General features: G+C 35.6%; 2 protein-coding genes across 3 annotated transcripts in view; one reads left to right on the forward strand and one right to left on the reverse strand.

Moving 5' to 3' along the window:
- The window catches only part of gstcd (glutathione S-transferase, C-terminal domain containing), a 52,196-nt gene extending 50,542 nt beyond the window's left edge, over nucleotides 1-1,654 (reverse strand). Inside the window, exons 1-2 of one of the 2 annotated variants that reach the window (XM_081361708.1) lie at nucleotides 1,512-1,654; nucleotides 736-1,180 (exon numbers count right to left, since the gene is read on the reverse strand). In XM_081361708.1, the coding sequence (XP_081217834.1) occupies nucleotides 736-1,152 (417 nt within the window). In that variant the 5' untranslated portion in view covers nucleotides 1,153-1,180; nucleotides 1,512-1,654. The remainder of the gene's footprint in view (nucleotides 1-735; nucleotides 1,181-1,511) is intronic. The other variant, XM_081361707.1, reaches the window with a different exon arrangement.
- Nucleotides 1,655-7,702: 6,048 nt separating this feature from the next.
- On the forward strand, nucleotides 7,703-17,197 carry sgms2a (sphingomyelin synthase 2a; the record flags this gene model as incomplete). The annotated part of the gene is made up of 5 exons (XM_081360922.1): nucleotides 7,703-8,257; nucleotides 9,592-9,709; nucleotides 9,971-10,124; nucleotides 10,283-10,449; nucleotides 17,012-17,197. The coding sequence occupies exons 1-5, from the start codon at nucleotides 7,821-7,823 to the stop codon at nucleotides 17,195-17,197; spliced, it is 1,062 nt and encodes a 353-aa protein (XP_081217048.1). The 5' UTR covers nucleotides 7,703-7,820.
- Nucleotides 17,198-17,939: the final 742 nt, after the last annotated feature.

Genomic DNA, 17,939 nt, shown 5'->3' on the forward strand with positions numbered 1-17,939 from the left:
TCATGTGTATAGAGCCCCTGGTGATACTTCGAGCAAAGTTTCATGTTGTGTCGAGCCTTCTTAGTGTTTTAAAAATAGTGATTTTTATGCTATAATAGTAGTGCCCCTAGCACTCCCATTCAAAAGGCAAATTGACCGAAAACTAAAATACGGTCAAACTTAAAAGTGGCGTTTCCATTTTAATTATGCTTTTAAACGAAAGTTTGCCTCGGGTAGATTAACAAAAAGACCCTAGGTTGCATTTTAGCGACAGTTATCTTTTAATTTCTACAGTGAAGACTATGCAGTGTTATTTTACTTACATTTCTGTATCTGAAAACTACTGTCAGACCTACATGAAAAACCTGAAAAGCAGTTTAATTCATTTGTGTCTTTGTTATATTGTATTTATTTGTGCATTTGCTTGTAATTTGATTTTTGTTCTTATTTTATTTCTGACTGTTTACTTGTCTTTAATATTTTTGTATATTTTTTGGCTAGTAGTTTTAGCTGTGGTATCGAAATTGGAATAGAAAATTTTCACTGGTAACTAAAATTCTGGTGGCATCACTGCCTGTTTTTGCAAAAACAGTTTCATGGATGGTAGAAAATATTTATGGCCGGTACATTTTCACAAGTCAACGACTCACCGGCCATTGGCAGGAGTGGCAAAAAGTTAGTTTTAAGCCCTGTTATGACTATGCAATGGGATTTTAAGCACTTGTCCTCTGGGGTTTTTTGAAATCGTAATCTCACCTCAGCACAAGCCTTGAGACAGGTGTTCTTGAAGCCCAAGAGGGACGCCACATCCCTACGACTTGACATCAGCTGGCATGCGGTCTGAATGATGTGTCTCAGTACGACAGCTAGCCCAGCTCTGCAAAAGCAAACATCAGGCTCCAGCGCAGCCGGGAGACGACACATCTTAACCAGCCGTGGCAGCTCGTCCCTCCTCACCTCAGACACAGCGAGACCCCCGGGCACCAGCCCTGACAGGGACGGCAGGATGTCTGCTTGATCTGTGACCAGGTAGACGTGGAAAGACGAGCACTCTGTGTAGGAGAGGAGGAAGAGGACGATAGAGGAGTGCAGGGGGAGAGACACGGCTCCGTTCACACTGGACACTTCCAGATAGAGGCTCTCTCTGTCTGATTGTGCCTCAGTTTGCTTCATTCTGACTGTCTAGTGGAGGGCTTGAAGTCTGCAATAGAAATAAAGGGATGGACTCATTAAAAATGTTTCAAATGAATGTTTTAGCAGCATTATGCCAGTGAAAGAGAATGTCTGAAACACAGTTACAAAGAGATGCACAGTTATAAATAACGTTTTCTATAACTAAAACCCTCCTATGCAGCATGAATTGTATATTTTGTGCAATAAATAATTGCACATTAAGTTTAGCACATCAATAAATGTCACTAGTCACAATGTGAGATTGCTATCTTACTGCGTTTTCCGTGGCGTCACGACATTACAAAGTACAATCAGGTAAAAAAATAAATGAAGAAAGAATGTGAAGTGAACCTACTCACAATAGTGTTTGAAATGAGCAAAACAACCACTAGGAAACACATGTGCAACTGTTTGTGTCACATTAAAAATAGTCCGACTATAAACCGACAATCGCGCTTGAGTTCCATCAACGCTTTGGGAAGTTGATGGGCGAATTAAATTCGATTATATTACTTGTTTTATGATGTTTATAATCAAAGAAAATTAACAAGTAACGCTTAAAACAACGTTGAAATCGTTTGTTTCACATATAATGAGGTTTTATGAACCTCAGGGGAAAGATAACCATCAATTATGTGGTTTATGTTGTAGTGACTTTAGTTGAAAGTATGCTGCACAAAACTATTTTTAAATATCAATTCAAAACTAGTGTATCGAGAAGTGTTTTTTTGTTTTATTCATAATTATTTGTATAGATATTTTGTGTGCTCAATGTGTATGAGAAGAAATGCGCTAACGTGTTAGAGAACGCTTGTTTTTGTTTTGTTTTTAAAACCTGATTTTGTGACCTTTACGGTTCTATGCGGTTTCATGGTTTCAAAGTCTCGTAACGCGAAATGTCATTTAGTTAACAATTTTTTTCCAAACTTGTTTTAAAAGATGAAAAATAAAAATACTGTTCCTGTTTTTCAATGTAATTGTGCACATCATCGTACCGTTGTTGTTGCTATGGTTACCTCCTCACGCCAGCGCATAGCATTTTGTATACCATTTTGACTTGTAATATTGTAATTAATCTCGTTTAAAATCTTGCTTTTGTTTTCACCATAGACTGTAAAAAATAGGTTTTCACTGATGCACTTGAAAAAAACAACAACAACTGAAAAGAGTAGGCTATAAACTCGTAACTTTACGTAAAAAGAGTACGAGTAAGTTAGCACTTTCATGTAGAATTGAATCATAAGATGTTTATTAGTTTAACGAATTTTACAAAGGTCCAAAATTAACTTTACGTCCTTATTTTTTTTTTCAGCCAAATCAGCATTTTCACACAGATTTCTTTGATCTCCTCAAATCAGTCTCGCTTTAAATAAAGAAAAAGTTCGCGGTGAAGGGCGTTGAGCGCGAGAGATGATAAACAAACACTGAGGAAGAGATCACTAAACATGAAAAAGGTAATGTTTCTTCTTTAATACGTGAAATGAGTTTTATAAACCTGACAGTTTATGACATATAATTTGATGCTGTCATTGCTTTGATATTCGGTTTTGGATTAAAAGAGAAAGGACAGCTGGAATTTTGGTATAACGTTAATTGCGACCCTTAAAGGGATAACGTTAGTTCACACAAAAATAAAAAAGTGTCATCATTTACGTTACTCATGTATGAGTTTCTTTCTTCTGCTGAACACAAAAGAAGATATTTTGAAAAATGTTGGTACCAAAAAGTTGATGGGCCCCATTGACTTCAATAGTATTTTTCCATGCTGTGGAAGTCAGTGGTGTCTCACAGCTGTTTGGTTACTGACATCCCAAAATATCTTCTTTTGTGTTCAGCAGAAGAAAGACATTCATACAGGTTTGGAATAACTTTGGGGATGAGTAAACAATGACAGAATTTTTATTTTTGGGTGAACTATAAACTTTAATGGAATTTCTATAATCCTGTTTCTAGATCTTTTTGAGTATATTCAGAGATAATTTGTAACTTTTTCCAGTTACATAATGTACAATTGACAGTCCAATTCAATGAACACAATCTAAATTTAGAAACCTGCTGAACATTACAAACATGCACTCTTTGTAGGATGTAATAACTCAGACCATTACATTGCAACCATCCTCTCTCTCATCCAGCTATCAATTCACTTGGGAGAGGCGCAGTGGTTTAAGCCCAGCCAAGGAGGCATCCCATAAACCTTCAAAGGGTGTGTATGTAGTTCATAATTTACATCTGAACATAATTGTATGGTTACACACACATGTTGGTTTCACTATATCAGTGAAGACATCTCAGAGGTGATGATGTCTGTTAAACCAACCCTAGTGTACATATTTCAAATAGTGAGAACTAGTGCTGTCAAATCGATTAATCACATCTAACATAAAAGTTTGTAAATATAATATATATATATATATATATATATATATATATATATATATATATATATATAGCTGTACTCGAAATTATTCAACCCCCATTGCAAATCAGGGGCTCGTTTTTCACTAGATTTACATAGCCAAACCTGTACACACACCTCCATCAGCTTTCAAAACTGACAATTAGTTTGTTTCTACATTAACATCATGTTTTTATTCAAGTCAAAATATCACTGAATACGTTAGAAAACCTCAACTAAAGACATTGTTAAGGGTCAGAACAGGCACACTGAAAAACATTTGGTGTAGAAACAATTTTTAGTCAGAAACTGCTTGTAAATTTCAGTCATAATTACAAAGAAACAGCAAGATGCACTGAATTAAACATGACATTTTGAAGGTGGATTAAAACATGATTTTCTTGTAAAACATGCTCGAATAATCATTTTTTTATTTAATTTTTGCAGTGTAGAAATAACTCATAAGGTGGCAACTGCAGCTTTTAACAATGTAACGCAATGTTAAAATTGAAACGGTAATATCTAAAGGTTGGTTTTCAATCCACATCCAAAACATATTCCAAGAAGCGTAGGTTAGTGTAGTATTCATATGTGCATTTACATTATTCATGAAGCAGATGCCTTTATGCAAACGACGCAGACAACAAGTGTTGAATCCTTCATGTTTCACAAGCCGCTCGAATTCAGTAAAGTACGCAAGTTCAAAAACGCAAGTGCATGAGTGTGCCTGAAAGGGATCATATAATCAACTCAGAGTCAGCACACTAGAAGAAAAGCCTCTCTCTCTCTCTCTCTCTCTCTCTCTCTCATCTTTTTAAGTGTGGGGCGGGGTCTCTTCAGCTTTTTCCGTCCTTCCCTTTGATGCTGAATTGAAGCTCCGCGCGAGCTGGGAGGGGGGAAGCTCAACAGGCCTCGGAAACATATCATTACCAATTTGTTTGCGACCGGGCAGCGCTGCTCCCTGGGAGTAAAATACAGCCTTGGTCTGGAGGCAGGAGGCAGGAGGCAGGGCTGGAAATAGCACGCGGAGCCAAGCCATACATTTACTGTCTCTGGGAGCATGTGGAAGAGATTTTCCCCTGCCTGGTCTCCACCACAAGCATCACTATTAGAGCGCAGGGTGGAGACTGGGAAAACATGCCCCTCTGAACATGTAAGTTTGAGAGAGATTGTCAGAGGAGGAGTGTAGAGCTGCGGGAAACAACAGGCAAGTGATTCTGAATGAGAGAAATATAGCTATAGGATAAACTCTTAGTTTGTTTTGATCTGTGATTTAGTTTTTTTTTGCATTCACATAATGTAGTTATGTAGAAGAGTTGTTAGATATGATGACGGGTGTTGTTGCTGTACTGTGGACAAATGTTGCAGATTTATAATAAGAACTCATTTCCAATTAGGGTTGGGTACCGAGACCCGGTTCCAATAGGGAACCGGTTCCGACGTAAACGGTAGTAACCAGACCGAATAAGAACGAAACTTTCGGTGCCTGATTTCGGTGCCTGACGTTTTTTTACCGCCCCCTATAAAACATCTCGCGGCACGAATGATCCAATAATAAAACATCTCCAGTAAACCAGCAGAGCGAGCATTAATTTAGTTCGTTTGTTAAATAAGAGGCGATCTAGCGCTAAAATGCGTTTTTTAAATCAAGTGATCAAAGTGCTCGTTGCCGCTGCGATCAGTGGCGCGGATACAGTGCTTTCTCTTGTGGCGCGCGCACACCGCACTGTCACTCGGACGCGCGCTTCGTTGCGGAGATCGATCTATTTATGAGGCGCCGTCTATATGATTATGTGCGCGTAGAGTTTGTGTGTGTGTGTGTGTGTGCTCGCGTCTCAGATGAGTATGCGCGGAGAGTTCCGCGCGTCTCGTGTGTGTGTGTAGAGTTTGTGCGTGAGCGACTTTAGATGTGATGTTGAGCATTTCATATTAGTTTGAGCATTCAGCAGTATACATGTATGACTACTTAGTAGGCCTATATGTGTATGCAAGGGTTTCATATGTGCGTGAATGAAGTTTGATTTAAAGGGATACTCCACTTTAAAATGAAAATTCTGTCATCATATACTCACCCTCATGTTGTTTCAATTCTTTATGAATTTCTTTCTTCTGCTGAACAGAAAGGAAGATATTTAGAATAATATCAGTAACCAGACAGTTTCTGGTCTCATTTACTTCCATAGTATTTTTTTTTTCCTACTAGCCTATGGAAGTCAATGAGACCAGAAACTGTCTGGTTACTGACATTCTTCTAAATATCTTCCTTCCTGTTCAGCAGAAGAAAGAAATTCATACAGGTTTGAAACAACATGAGGGTGAGTATATGATGACAGAATTTTCATTTTAAAGTGGAGTATCCCTTTAAGCCCTAGACGACGCCTATCTATTCATTCTGGTGAAATCACAAAATATAATGGACACAACGTGTCCCTGCTTGATATACAACCACTGATGAGCATAATCGTAAAAAATAAAAAAATAAACTACGAATGCGGATTAGAACCCAAAACCTCTGACACGCCTGACTAAAGTTCAAGTTCAGCTGCCAGTGTTCCTCTTCGGATAAGTCTAGTATTTTAATGCCAACTGCAAATCTTGCATATCAAGTATGAAGTATATCAATATCAAGTATATTTATATGAGGCTATACTGTGTGTGTTAAATATTTCTGCTCAGTGTCAGATATTTCTCTGTTTTGTAAAAGTCATAATATTAGAAGACAAAATTTTGATGTTAACTCAAGTGTTTTCGGCTACATCAGTAGCCTTTTAAACGGCACAATTTTTCATTTAATCAGAAATCAGAAAATCACTCTCTCACACACACACACACACACACACACACACACACACACACACACACACACACACACACACACACACACTCAGGTATTATTTTTTTGATAAAGTGTGTGCGGTTTAGTTTTGTTAAGTACCGTTTCAAGAACCGTTTAAGCACCGGAACCGTTTGAAAAATACCGAGTAGGTACTGGTATCGGATAAAACCCAACCGATACCCAACCCTATTTCCAATGCAATTACAATACAGCCTAAATTGATTTGGAGGAAATCGATGCCTTCGTGTTGAGTGATTCACACAATCCATCATTCTTCCGGCGTATTTCCTGAAGCTCTGTTTGTTGTTTATAAATATTGTATGTCTTCGTAATTGTGGTTTTGGAGATGCACTTTGGGGTGTGATGGAGCAGAGATGTTCTCAGACCTGAAAGCTTTCGGATAAATAGAAAAGGCCATTCCTGAAATGCTCTTGTGTCTGGGTTGAGAAGTCACAGCTGGACTCAAACATGAACGCGGATACTTTTAGTCCGTGCGGCTTTGATCTAGACAGCATTTTGCAGTTGTTTCTGATGTTTCGGCTTTTAAATGATATTGGCGATGATGATGATAAATGCTTTTGCGATGATGTTTCATACAGTATAGATGAAAGATTTCTAGACTTAAAAAATATTCAAATCAAACCATTCAAACAGTGCATCAACTTTGTGACTGTACAAATCGAGAAAGTAATTAGCTAATCAGCTAATTAATCATATAATAAAACTGTTAATATTTAGTGATTTTTAGTGTGTGTGCGTTCATTTTTTAATAAAAAGAGTAATAACATGAAATATTATTACAACTTAATGTAATTTATTCCTGTGATCAAATTTTCAGCGTCATTACTCCAGTCTTCAGAGTCACATGATCCTTCAGAAATCATTCTGATATGATGATTTGCTGCTCAACAAACATTTCTTATTAATATCAATGTTGAAAACAGTTTTGCTGCTTAAAATTCATGTGGAAACTGATTTTCTTTTTTGATGAGTAGAAAGTTCAAAAGAACAGCATTTATCTAATTCAGAAATCTTGTGTAACGTTAGAAATTAATTTGTCACTTTTAATCAATTGAATGTGTCCTTGCTGAATAAAAGTATTAATATGTACATAATATGTTCTTTTGATGTTCTAACATGTTAATTAAGTACATTAGTTGTGCTTTTAGGCTTTAGTGTTTGCCCTGTGGTCAAAAATAGCCATTACATGTTAGATGACGCAACACTTTTAATGTTTCATATGTGTCTACAATGTACTTCTTGTCCATTCAATGTACTTCTGTTTTCTTTTTTCAAAAGACTGTTCCTGCCACATCATTTGAGAGCTGAAAACAGAGGCCTTTCATTATCACTGCAGAGGAGAGGAACCTTCAGTGCCTTACAGGAGAGCGTCTTGGCAGGAAGTCAGTTGTTAGTGGGTAGTTGTGGGCACTCATGGCATCAGAAGACCACCAAGGAAACAAGGACCCCGCAGACACTTCCAGAACAGATGGAGCTCCGTCCCCTGGCACATCTTGCCCCGTCCACAGCCACACCGCTGAAGACGCGAAGCGGAACGGCTTGAGGAAAGGACTGGTCAGACACCGAGACTATGTCAAAATTTCTGTGCCTGAAGGAAAGGTCAACCGATTGCCGTCAGAATGGTGGAAGACGTTCATCGCTTTGTTTTATGCCATTTTGAACCTGGTTTTGACCACGGTTATGATCACGGTGGTTCACGAGAGAGTACCACCCAAGGAGAACAGCCCACCCCTGCCGGATAAGTTCTTTGACTATATAGACCGCGTGCAGTGGGCGTTTACCGTGACTGAGGTCAATGGAATGGTTCTGGTGTCTGTATGGTCCATTCAGTTGCTCTTTCACAGATACAAGTAAGATGCATCACTCAACATTAGACTGATGAGGACATTGTAGTCTATTGATCTGCTCTTTTGGATTACTCTGGCATGTAATGGTTTTATTAGGGTTATGTTTAAGATGATGTAGATCAGGGATAACAGTTATGTAAATTAATATTGCATTGAAATCAATTTCATAGATATCATAACCAAGCACTTTCCACAAAAAAGAGTATAAAATAAGACTTGACACTCTTAAAAAAGTTTTTGTATGGTCAGTAGTAAAAGGGCCTTAACCGTCGAAAAATATATAACTAAAGGTAACACTTTATTTTGATGGTCCACTTAAGATATCATACTAACTATAAGTTGCAACTACATCTCAACTAACACTCATTAGAGTTTTAGTAGACTGTTAGTTTAATATCTGCTAACACTTTATTTTGATGCTCCCGAACAGACATTCTACTTGATCTGGGACTTTATTGTCATTATACATATAGTATATAAAATTACAAATGTCATTTTAAATTCTACTGACTATAAGTAACTTTGCAACTACATGTCAACTTATTCTACTAACCTGAACCCTAACCTAAAAGTCTACTACAGTCTACTAATACTCTAATGAATCCTAGTTGATATGTAGTTGCAAAGTTACTTTTAGTTAGTAGAATGTCTAATGTTGTGCTCGAATGTCGAAATAAGGTGTAACTGAACTAAATAGCCTAATAATTGAGGTTTACCATTTTTACCATTTTTAATTGTCAACATAATTACCTATATATATATATATATATATATATATATATAATTACCAATATATATATATATATATATAGAAACTATATAGGAACAAAAATATTATTTAGTTCGGTTACACCTTATTTCGACATTCGAGCATATATGTGTGTGTGTGTTTGTGTGTGTAATTCTGTACACACACACACACAATGAGGTTACACCTTATTTCAAATTCGAGCATATATATATGTGTGTGTGTGTGTGTGTGTGTGTGTGTGTGTGTGTGTGTGTGATTCTGATGACATTTTAAATTCCTTAAATTAACATCTTACATTTCCTAAAAATGAACATTCCCATAAAAATAAAAATTAGTTTTTGATCTTGATGAATTTTCATAATTATATTTTGAAAAATGGAATTTTCCAAATGAAAAATGGACGTATTAACTTTTTTACCCCCATCCTGCCAAAATGGGTCCAACTGATGTAAATAATTGGGTTTACGATTTTATGGATTGTTCCATTTTTGAATGAGGGAAAGTCATGCAGTTTAAAAAAACGTACAGTACTAACTAAAAAAAATCATCAATTCAATGATGACTTATTTTTTTCTGTTCCATATAGGGCTATTGTAGGAAGACGATATTTCTTCCTTCTGGGCACATTGTACATGTATAGATGCATAACCATGTACGTCACCACTCTACCCGTGCCTGGCATGCACATGGTCTGCGCCCCAAAGGTAAACGCCAATTTAAAAAAGTATCTCAGCTGTTCCTCATTCTCATGATCCCCTCAGGATCTTATACCTGGATATTATAAGAGAAGAGAAGGTATTTGGCTTCTTAAATCTGTAATATCCTCTGCCTCCCTCGAGACAAATATCACGGCCTTTACAAAGAGTTCAGACTATGACTTTTCATTTCAAGATTCATGTCAACAAACCACTCATCTTTAAACATTCAGTATCTTCACTCATACTTTCCCCGACCCTTTCATTCAGCTCTACGGAGATTCGCAAGCGAAGCTGCAGCGTGTTCTGCAGTTGCTCTCTGGCGGTGGATTATCAATCACTGGTTCCCATCTGCTGTGTGGAGACTTCCTGTACAGCGGACACACTGTCATTCTCACGCTCACGTACCTCTTCCTCAAGGAGTGTATGTCACTTTCTCAGATGCCAGACTTGATTTTTGACGCACAAATACAATGGCTGTTTGCTGATTACAGACCTAGATTCTGTTTTTTGAGGCACTTTCATTTTTGCATGTTCAGCATTCGCACAGCATTCATCGCTGATTCTCTCTCCTTTTTTTAGATTCTCCTCGTTCTTTCTGGTGGTATCATCTTATGTGTTGGTTAACGGCTGCTGTGGGAGTTGTGTGTATCCTGGTGGCTCATGAACACTACAGCGTGGACGTGGTGGTGGCGTATTTTATCACCACACGACTGTTCTACTGGTATCACACTATGGCTAATCTGCAGGTAAATATATCAGTAATATGAAATAACAGAAATGCTTGAATAGGGCTTTTATTATATAAGGATTTTTGGTCTTCCTGTTATGTGTTTACCCTTAAAAGAGGAAATTCAGGTGTGTCATATGATATCAAAGGGATTAAAATAAGCATCAGATTATGTCATTCATATTTTTTGTTAATATTTTACACTAGCGTATACACTACTTTTCAAAAGTTTGGGGCTTTTTAAAATGCTTTTAAAATAATTCTCTTCTGCTCACCAAGACTGCATTTATTTGAACAAAAATAGTCCTATTTTGCAATATTATTACAATTTTTAAATCATACTGACCCCAAACATTTGAACGGTAGTGTAGCTTGACTCAAAGCTTAAATGTAAGAGAAAAGTCAACATTTTTATTTCATGGGATCTAAGTATGTTTTTGTTTAAATGAGTTTTCGTTCACATATATAGCTTGATATGTTTTGTTCTGCGTATTGTTGATTTCTTTGACCTTAGGTTTGACCTCCAGCCTCATGTAGACAACTACACACCCAAAGTAGACAACTGAAACCAAAGGATGCTTGCAGCTCAATTAGTGATTTAGATTCTGAGGGTCATTAAAACCAAGGCACCAAAATGGCACTAAGCCTTTTACTGAAAGTGTTTACATGACTCAGAGTATACTGAGAATATCAAAATCCATTAGGCCGAACATTTGAGAAATGACTCCCTGATGATGGTAAAGTGCAGCACATTCGATTTGAGCCAATCTCCATCTTTTACACAGGAAAAAATCCTTTCAAACTATCAAAACACATCACACTTGTCCATTCAGTTATGAGCAGAGAAGCCTACGTTATCAAAACTGTCATATCTCTGAAATTATATTTGTGGGGTTATAGCCAGAAGAATCATCAATGAATTAATGTAAATGCAGCGAGAGTTTTATGCAAATGTGATTTGTTGGATCCTGACAGGAGAGATCGGAAACACAATAATGTCTGTGTCCTGATGTTGATTTAGGGCTTCTGTCCTTTAATGATAACTTTGATTTTGATGGAGTTGCTTTGGATCTAAAACATATGAAAGCTTTTTTCTGCCACGGAATATAAAAGGAAAGAAGAATAAAGAAGTTTTTATCTTTTAGCAATTATGAGTTTTTATCTCACAAATCGGACTTTATTTCTCACTCTTTTTCCTAGCAATTCTTGATTTTTTTTCTCTGAGTTCTAAGTTTAAAACTCACAATTGTGACCCTTTATTTCTTGCAATTCTGAGTTTAAAACTCGCAATTTTGAGTTTAAAGTTAGCAATTCTGACTTTTTCCTCACAAATCTGAGTTTATAAATTGCAAATCTAACTTTTTCCTTGAAATTTTGACTTTTTTCTTGAAATTCTGAGTTTATGCCTGGCAATTCTGACTTTTTCCTCACAATTCTGAGTTAATAATTCGCAATTCTGGCTTTTTCCTCACAATTCTGAGTTTATAACTCGCAATTCTGGGTTTTTCCTCGCAATTCTGAGTTAATAATTCGCAATTCTGACTTTTTCCTCACAATTCTGAGTTTATGACTTGCAATTCTTTGTATAATCCGCAATTCTGGCTTTTTCCTCACACTTCTGACTTTAAAACTCGCAATTCTGGCTTTTTCCTCACAATTCTGACTTTATAACTCGCAATTCTGACTTTTTCCTCACAATTCTGAGTTTATAACTCACAATTCTGACTTTATTCTCACAATTTTGAGTTTATAACTCGCAATTTTGACTTTTTCCTCACAATTCTGTTTATAATTTGTAATTCTGAGTTTATGACTCGCAATTCTGACTTTTTCCTCACAATTCTGTTTATAATTTGCAATTCTGAGTTTATGCCTCGCAATTCTGAGTTTATGACTTGCAATTCTGTGTATAACGCGCAATTCTGGCTTTTTCCTCACAATTCTGACTTTAAAACTTGCAATTTTGGCTTTTTCCTCACAATTCTGACTTTATAACTCGCAATTCTGACTTTTTCCTCACAATTCTGACTTTATAACTCACAATTCTGACTTTATTCTCACAATTCTGACTTTATAACTCACAATTCTGACTATATTCTCACAATTCTGACTTTATAACGTGCAATTCTGGGTTTTTCCTCGCAATTCTGAGTTAATAATTCGCAATTCTGACTTTTTCCTCACAATTCTGAGTTTATGACTTGCAATTCTTTGTATAACGCGCAATTCTGTCTTTTTCCTCACAATTCTGACTTTAAAAACTTGCAATTCTGGCTTTTTCCTCACAATTCTGACTTTATAACTCGCAATTCTGACTTTTTCCTCACAATTCTGACTTTATAACTCACAATTCTGACTTTATTCTCACAATTCTGAGTTTATAACTCGCAATTTTGACTTTATTCTCACAATTCTGAGTTTATAACTCACAATTTTGACTTTTTCCTCACAATTCTGTTTATAATTTGAAATTCTGAGTTTATGCCTGGCAATTCTGACTTTTTCCTCACAATTCTGAGTTAATAATTCGCAATTCTGGCTTTTTCCTCACAATTCTGAGTTTATAACTCGCAATTCTGGGTTTTTCCTCGCAATTCTGAGTTAATAATTCGCAATTCTGACTTTTTCCTCACAATTCTGAGTTTATGACTTGCAATTCTTTGTATAATCCGCAATTCTGGCTTTTTCCTCACACTTCTGACTTTAAAACTCGCAATTCTGGCTTTTTCCTCACAATTCTGACTTTATAACTCGCAATTCTGACTTTTTCCTCACAATTCTGAGTTTATAACTCACAATTCTGACTTTATTCTCACAATTTTGAGTTTATAACTCGCAATTTTGACTTTTTCCTCACAATTCTGTTTATAATTTGTAATTCTGAGTTTATGACTCGCAATTCTGACTTTTTCCTCACAATTCTGTTTATAATTTGCAATTCTGAGTTTATGCCTCGCAATTCTGACTTTTTCCTCGCAATTCTGAGTTTATGACTTGCAATTCTGTGTATAACGCGCAGTTCTGGCTTTTTCCTCACAATTCTGACTTTAAAACTTGCAATTTTGGCTTTTTCCTCACAATTCTGACTTTATAACTCGCAATTCTGACTTTTTCCTCACAATTCTGACTTTATAACTCACAATTCTGACTATATTCTCACAATTCTGACTTTATAACGTGCAATTCTGGGTTTTTCCTCGCAATTCTGAGTTAATAATTCGCAATTCTGACTTTTTCCTCACAATTCTGAGTTTATGACTTGCAATTCTTTGTATAACGCGCAATTCTGTCTTTTTCCTCACAATTCTGACTTTAAAACTTGCAATTCTGGCTTTTTCCTCACAATTCTGACTTTATAACTCGCAATTCTGACTTTTTCCTCACAATTCTGACTTTATAACTCACAATTCTGACTTTATTCTCACAATTCTGAGTTTATAACTCGCAATTTTGACTTTATTCTCACAATTCTGAGTTTATAACTCACAATTTTGACTTTTTCCTCACAATTCTGTTTATAATTTGCAATTCTGAGTTTATGACTCGCAATTCTGACTTTTTCCTCGCAATTCTGAGTTTATGACTTGCAATTCTGGCTTTTTCCTCACAATTCTGAGTTTATAACGTGCAATTCTGGCTTTTTCCTCACAATTCTGACTTTAAAACTTGCAATTCTGGCTTTTTCCTCACAATTCTGAGTTTATAACGTGCAATTCTGGGTTTTTCCTCACAATTCTGACTTTATAACTCGCAATTCTGACTTTTTCCTCACAATTCTGACTTTATAACTCACAATTCTGACTTTATTCTCACAATTCTGAGTTTATAACTCGCAATTTTGACTTTTTCCTCACAATTCTGACTTTATAACTCACAATTCTGACTATATTCTCACAATTCTGAGTTTATAACGTGCAATTCTGGGTTTTTCCTCGCAATTCTGAGTTAATAATTCGCAATTCTGACTTTTTCCTCGCAATTCTGAGTTTATGACTTGCAATTCTTTGTATAATCCGCAATTCTGGCTTTTTCCTCACACTTCTGACTTTAAAACTCGCAATTCTGGCTTTTTCCTCACAATTCTGACTTTATAACTCGCAATTCTGACTTTTTCCTCACAATTCTGAGTTTATAACTCACAATTCTGACTTTATTCTCACAATTCTGAGTTTATAACTCGCAATTTTGACTTTTTCCTCACAATTCTGTTTATAATTTGTAATTCTGAGTTTATGACTCGCAATTCTGACTTTTTCCTCACAATTCTGTTTATAATTTGCAATTCTGAGTTTATGCCTCGCAATTCTGACTTTTTCCTCGCAATTCTGAGTTTATGACTTGCAATTCTGTGTATAACGCGCAATTCTGGCTTTTTCCTCACAATTCTGACTTTAAAACTTGCAATTCTGGCTTTTTCCTCACAATTCTGACTTTATAACTCGCAATTCTGACTTTTTCCTCACAATTCTGACTTTATAACTCACAATTCTGACTATATCCTCACAATTCTGACTTTATAACTCGCAATTCTGACTTTTTCCTCACAATTCTGACTTTATAACTCACAATTCTGACTTTATTCTCACAATTCTGAGTTTATAACTCGCAATTTTGACTTTATTCTCACAATTCTGAGTTTATAACTCACAATTTTGAATTTTTCCTCACAATTCTGTTTATAATTTGCAATTCTGAGTTTATGACTTGCAATTCTGGCTTTTTTCGTCACAATTCTGAGTTTATAACGTGCAATTCTGGGTTTTTCCTCACAATTCTGACTTTAAAACTTGCAATTCTGGCTTTTTCCTCACAATTCTGAGTTTATATAACGTGCAATTCTGGGTTTTTCCTCACAATTCTGACTTTATAACTCGCAATTCTGACTTTTTCCTCACAATTCTGAGTTTATAACTCACAATTCTGAGTTTATAACTCGCAATTTTGACTTTTTCCTCACAATTCTGTTTATAATTTGTAATTCTGAGTTTATGACTCGCAATTCTGACTTTTTCCTCACAATTCTGTTTATAATTTGCAATTCTGAGTTTATGACTTGCAATTCTGTGTATAACGCGCAATTCTGGCTTTTTCCTCACAATTCTGACTTTATAACTCGCAATTCTGACTTTTTCCTCACAATTCTGACTTTATAACTCACAATTCTGACTATATTCTCACAATTCTGAGTTTATAACGTGCAATTCTGGGTTTTTCCTCGCAATTCTGAGTTAATAATTCGCAATTCTGACTTTTTCCTCACAATTCTGAGTTTATGACTTGCAATTCTTTGTATAACGCGCAATTCTGGCTTTTTCCTCACAATTCTGACTTTAAAACTTGCAATTCTGGCTTTTTCCTCACAATTCTGACTGTATAACTCGCAATTCTGACTTTTTCCTCACAATTCTGACTTTATAACTCACAATTCTGACTTTATTCTCACAATTCTGAGTTTATAACTCGCAATTTTGACTTTTTCCTCACAATTCTGTGTATAATTTGCGATTCTGAGTTTATAACTCGCAATTCTGACTTTTTCCTCACAATTCTGACTTTAAAACTTGCAATTCTGGCTTTTTCCTCACAATTCTGACTTTATAACTCACAATTCTGACTTTATTCTCACAATTCTGAGTTTATAACCCGCAATTTTGACTTTATTCTCACAATTCTGAGTTTATAACTCGCAATTTTTACTTTTTCCTCACAATTCTGTTTATAATTTGCAATTCTGAGTTTATGACTCGCAATTCTGACTTTTTCCTCGCAATTCTGAGTTTATGACTTGCAATTCTGGCTTTTTCCTCACAATTCTGAGTTTATAACGTGCAATTCTGGGTTTTTCCTCACAATTCTGACTTTATAACTCGCAATTCTGACTTTTTCCTCACAATTCTGACTTTATAACTCACAATTCTGACTTTATTCTCACAATTCTGAGTTTATAACTCGCAATTTTGACTTTTTCCTCACAATTCTGTGTATAATTTGCAATTCTGAGTTTATTACTCGCAATTCTGACTTTTTCCTCGCAATTCTGAGTTTATGACTTGCAATTCTGGCTTTTTCCTCACAATTCTGAGTTTATAACGTGCAATTCTGACTTTTTCCTCACAATTCTGACTTTATAACTCACAGTTCTGACTATATTCTCACAATTCTGAGTTTATAACTTGCAATTCTGACTATTCTCACAATTCTGAGTTAATAATCCGCAATTCTGACTTTTTCCTCACAATTCTGACTTTATAACTTGCAATTCTTGCTTTTTCCTCCCAATTCTGACTTTATAACTTGCAATTCTTGCTTTTTCCTCCCAATTCTGAGTTTATGACTCCCAATTCTGAGTTTATAACTTGCAATTCTGGGTTTTTCCTCACAATTCTGACTTTATAACTCACAGTTCTGACTTTTTAAATTCTTAAATTAGTTCTTTTATCCTTGACATTGCCATCGCTTTTGATTTTAGAAAACCATGAACATGCATAAAAATGTTCTTTCTATTGTTTCTATAATTTGTATATATCCTTATTATGACATTAATTATTATAATAGAAATAATATTGTCCTGTCTTCACCAGACTTTAAAGTGTTCTCCGAACAACTACCTCACTCACACCTGGTGGAACCCCGTGTTTAACTTCTTCGAGAGGAACGTCCAGACCCAAGTGCCCTGTTCTTTCTGCTGGCCGATCACATGGCCCCCTGCCTGCCTGAAGAACCCCTGCAAGAAATATTCCATGGTGCAGAGCAGCCGAGAGGAGTGATGCGCTTCGACCACCACATGGAAATGCTTTGTTTTTGGCTTGTGGCTATCTCAGTGTTTACACCATACCAATGACCAAAGACTGTTCGGCTATTGTTTATAATTACATCTCATTTAACAAAGAGCCAAACAGCTCATAATGACCAAAAATTGTAAAACTTACTAATATTTGAAAAGTTTTTTTTTTTTTTTTTTTTTTTTTTTTTTTACATTAATTTATATTCCTTCATTGTGGCTATTTAAATAAGCACTTTTGTACGTATTTTAAATGGCCTACTGGACGTGTTGTAAAATGATGGATTTTTGGGAAATCTCTATCAAAACAAATCTATCAGTTTGTGCATGCTTCTTAGTTGTCATATTTTCCTCTTGATTTTTTTTTCTCACCTTCTATTTAATTGTTATTTAAAACAGGTTTGTCATAATGTTGACAAACAGGTTTGTCAGTTTAAACTGGGTTTTAAATGCATGCATTCAATTTTAGTTTAGTTTATTTTATGCTTATTTTCTAGGACCTATAAAAATAAATGGTCTACATTAACACCTGGTGTACTTCTTGTTGCATAAAATTCTCAATTATCACTTTCAAAATTGCATTGAGGCAGCAAATTGGGATGCTTAAACCTGTAAATATAATTACATGTCTTTTCATTTTTAAATTAAGTTTTACTGTTATTTTAGAGGCTCTACAGAAAAATATTTATCATGATTATTGATATTTGAGATTGTTAAAATACATTCTT

The sequence above is a fragment of the Scardinius erythrophthalmus genome (assembly GCF_964197995.2).
Source record: "Scardinius erythrophthalmus genome assembly, chromosome: 3".
NCBI lineage: Eukaryota > Metazoa > Chordata > Actinopteri > Cypriniformes > Leuciscidae > Scardinius > Scardinius erythrophthalmus.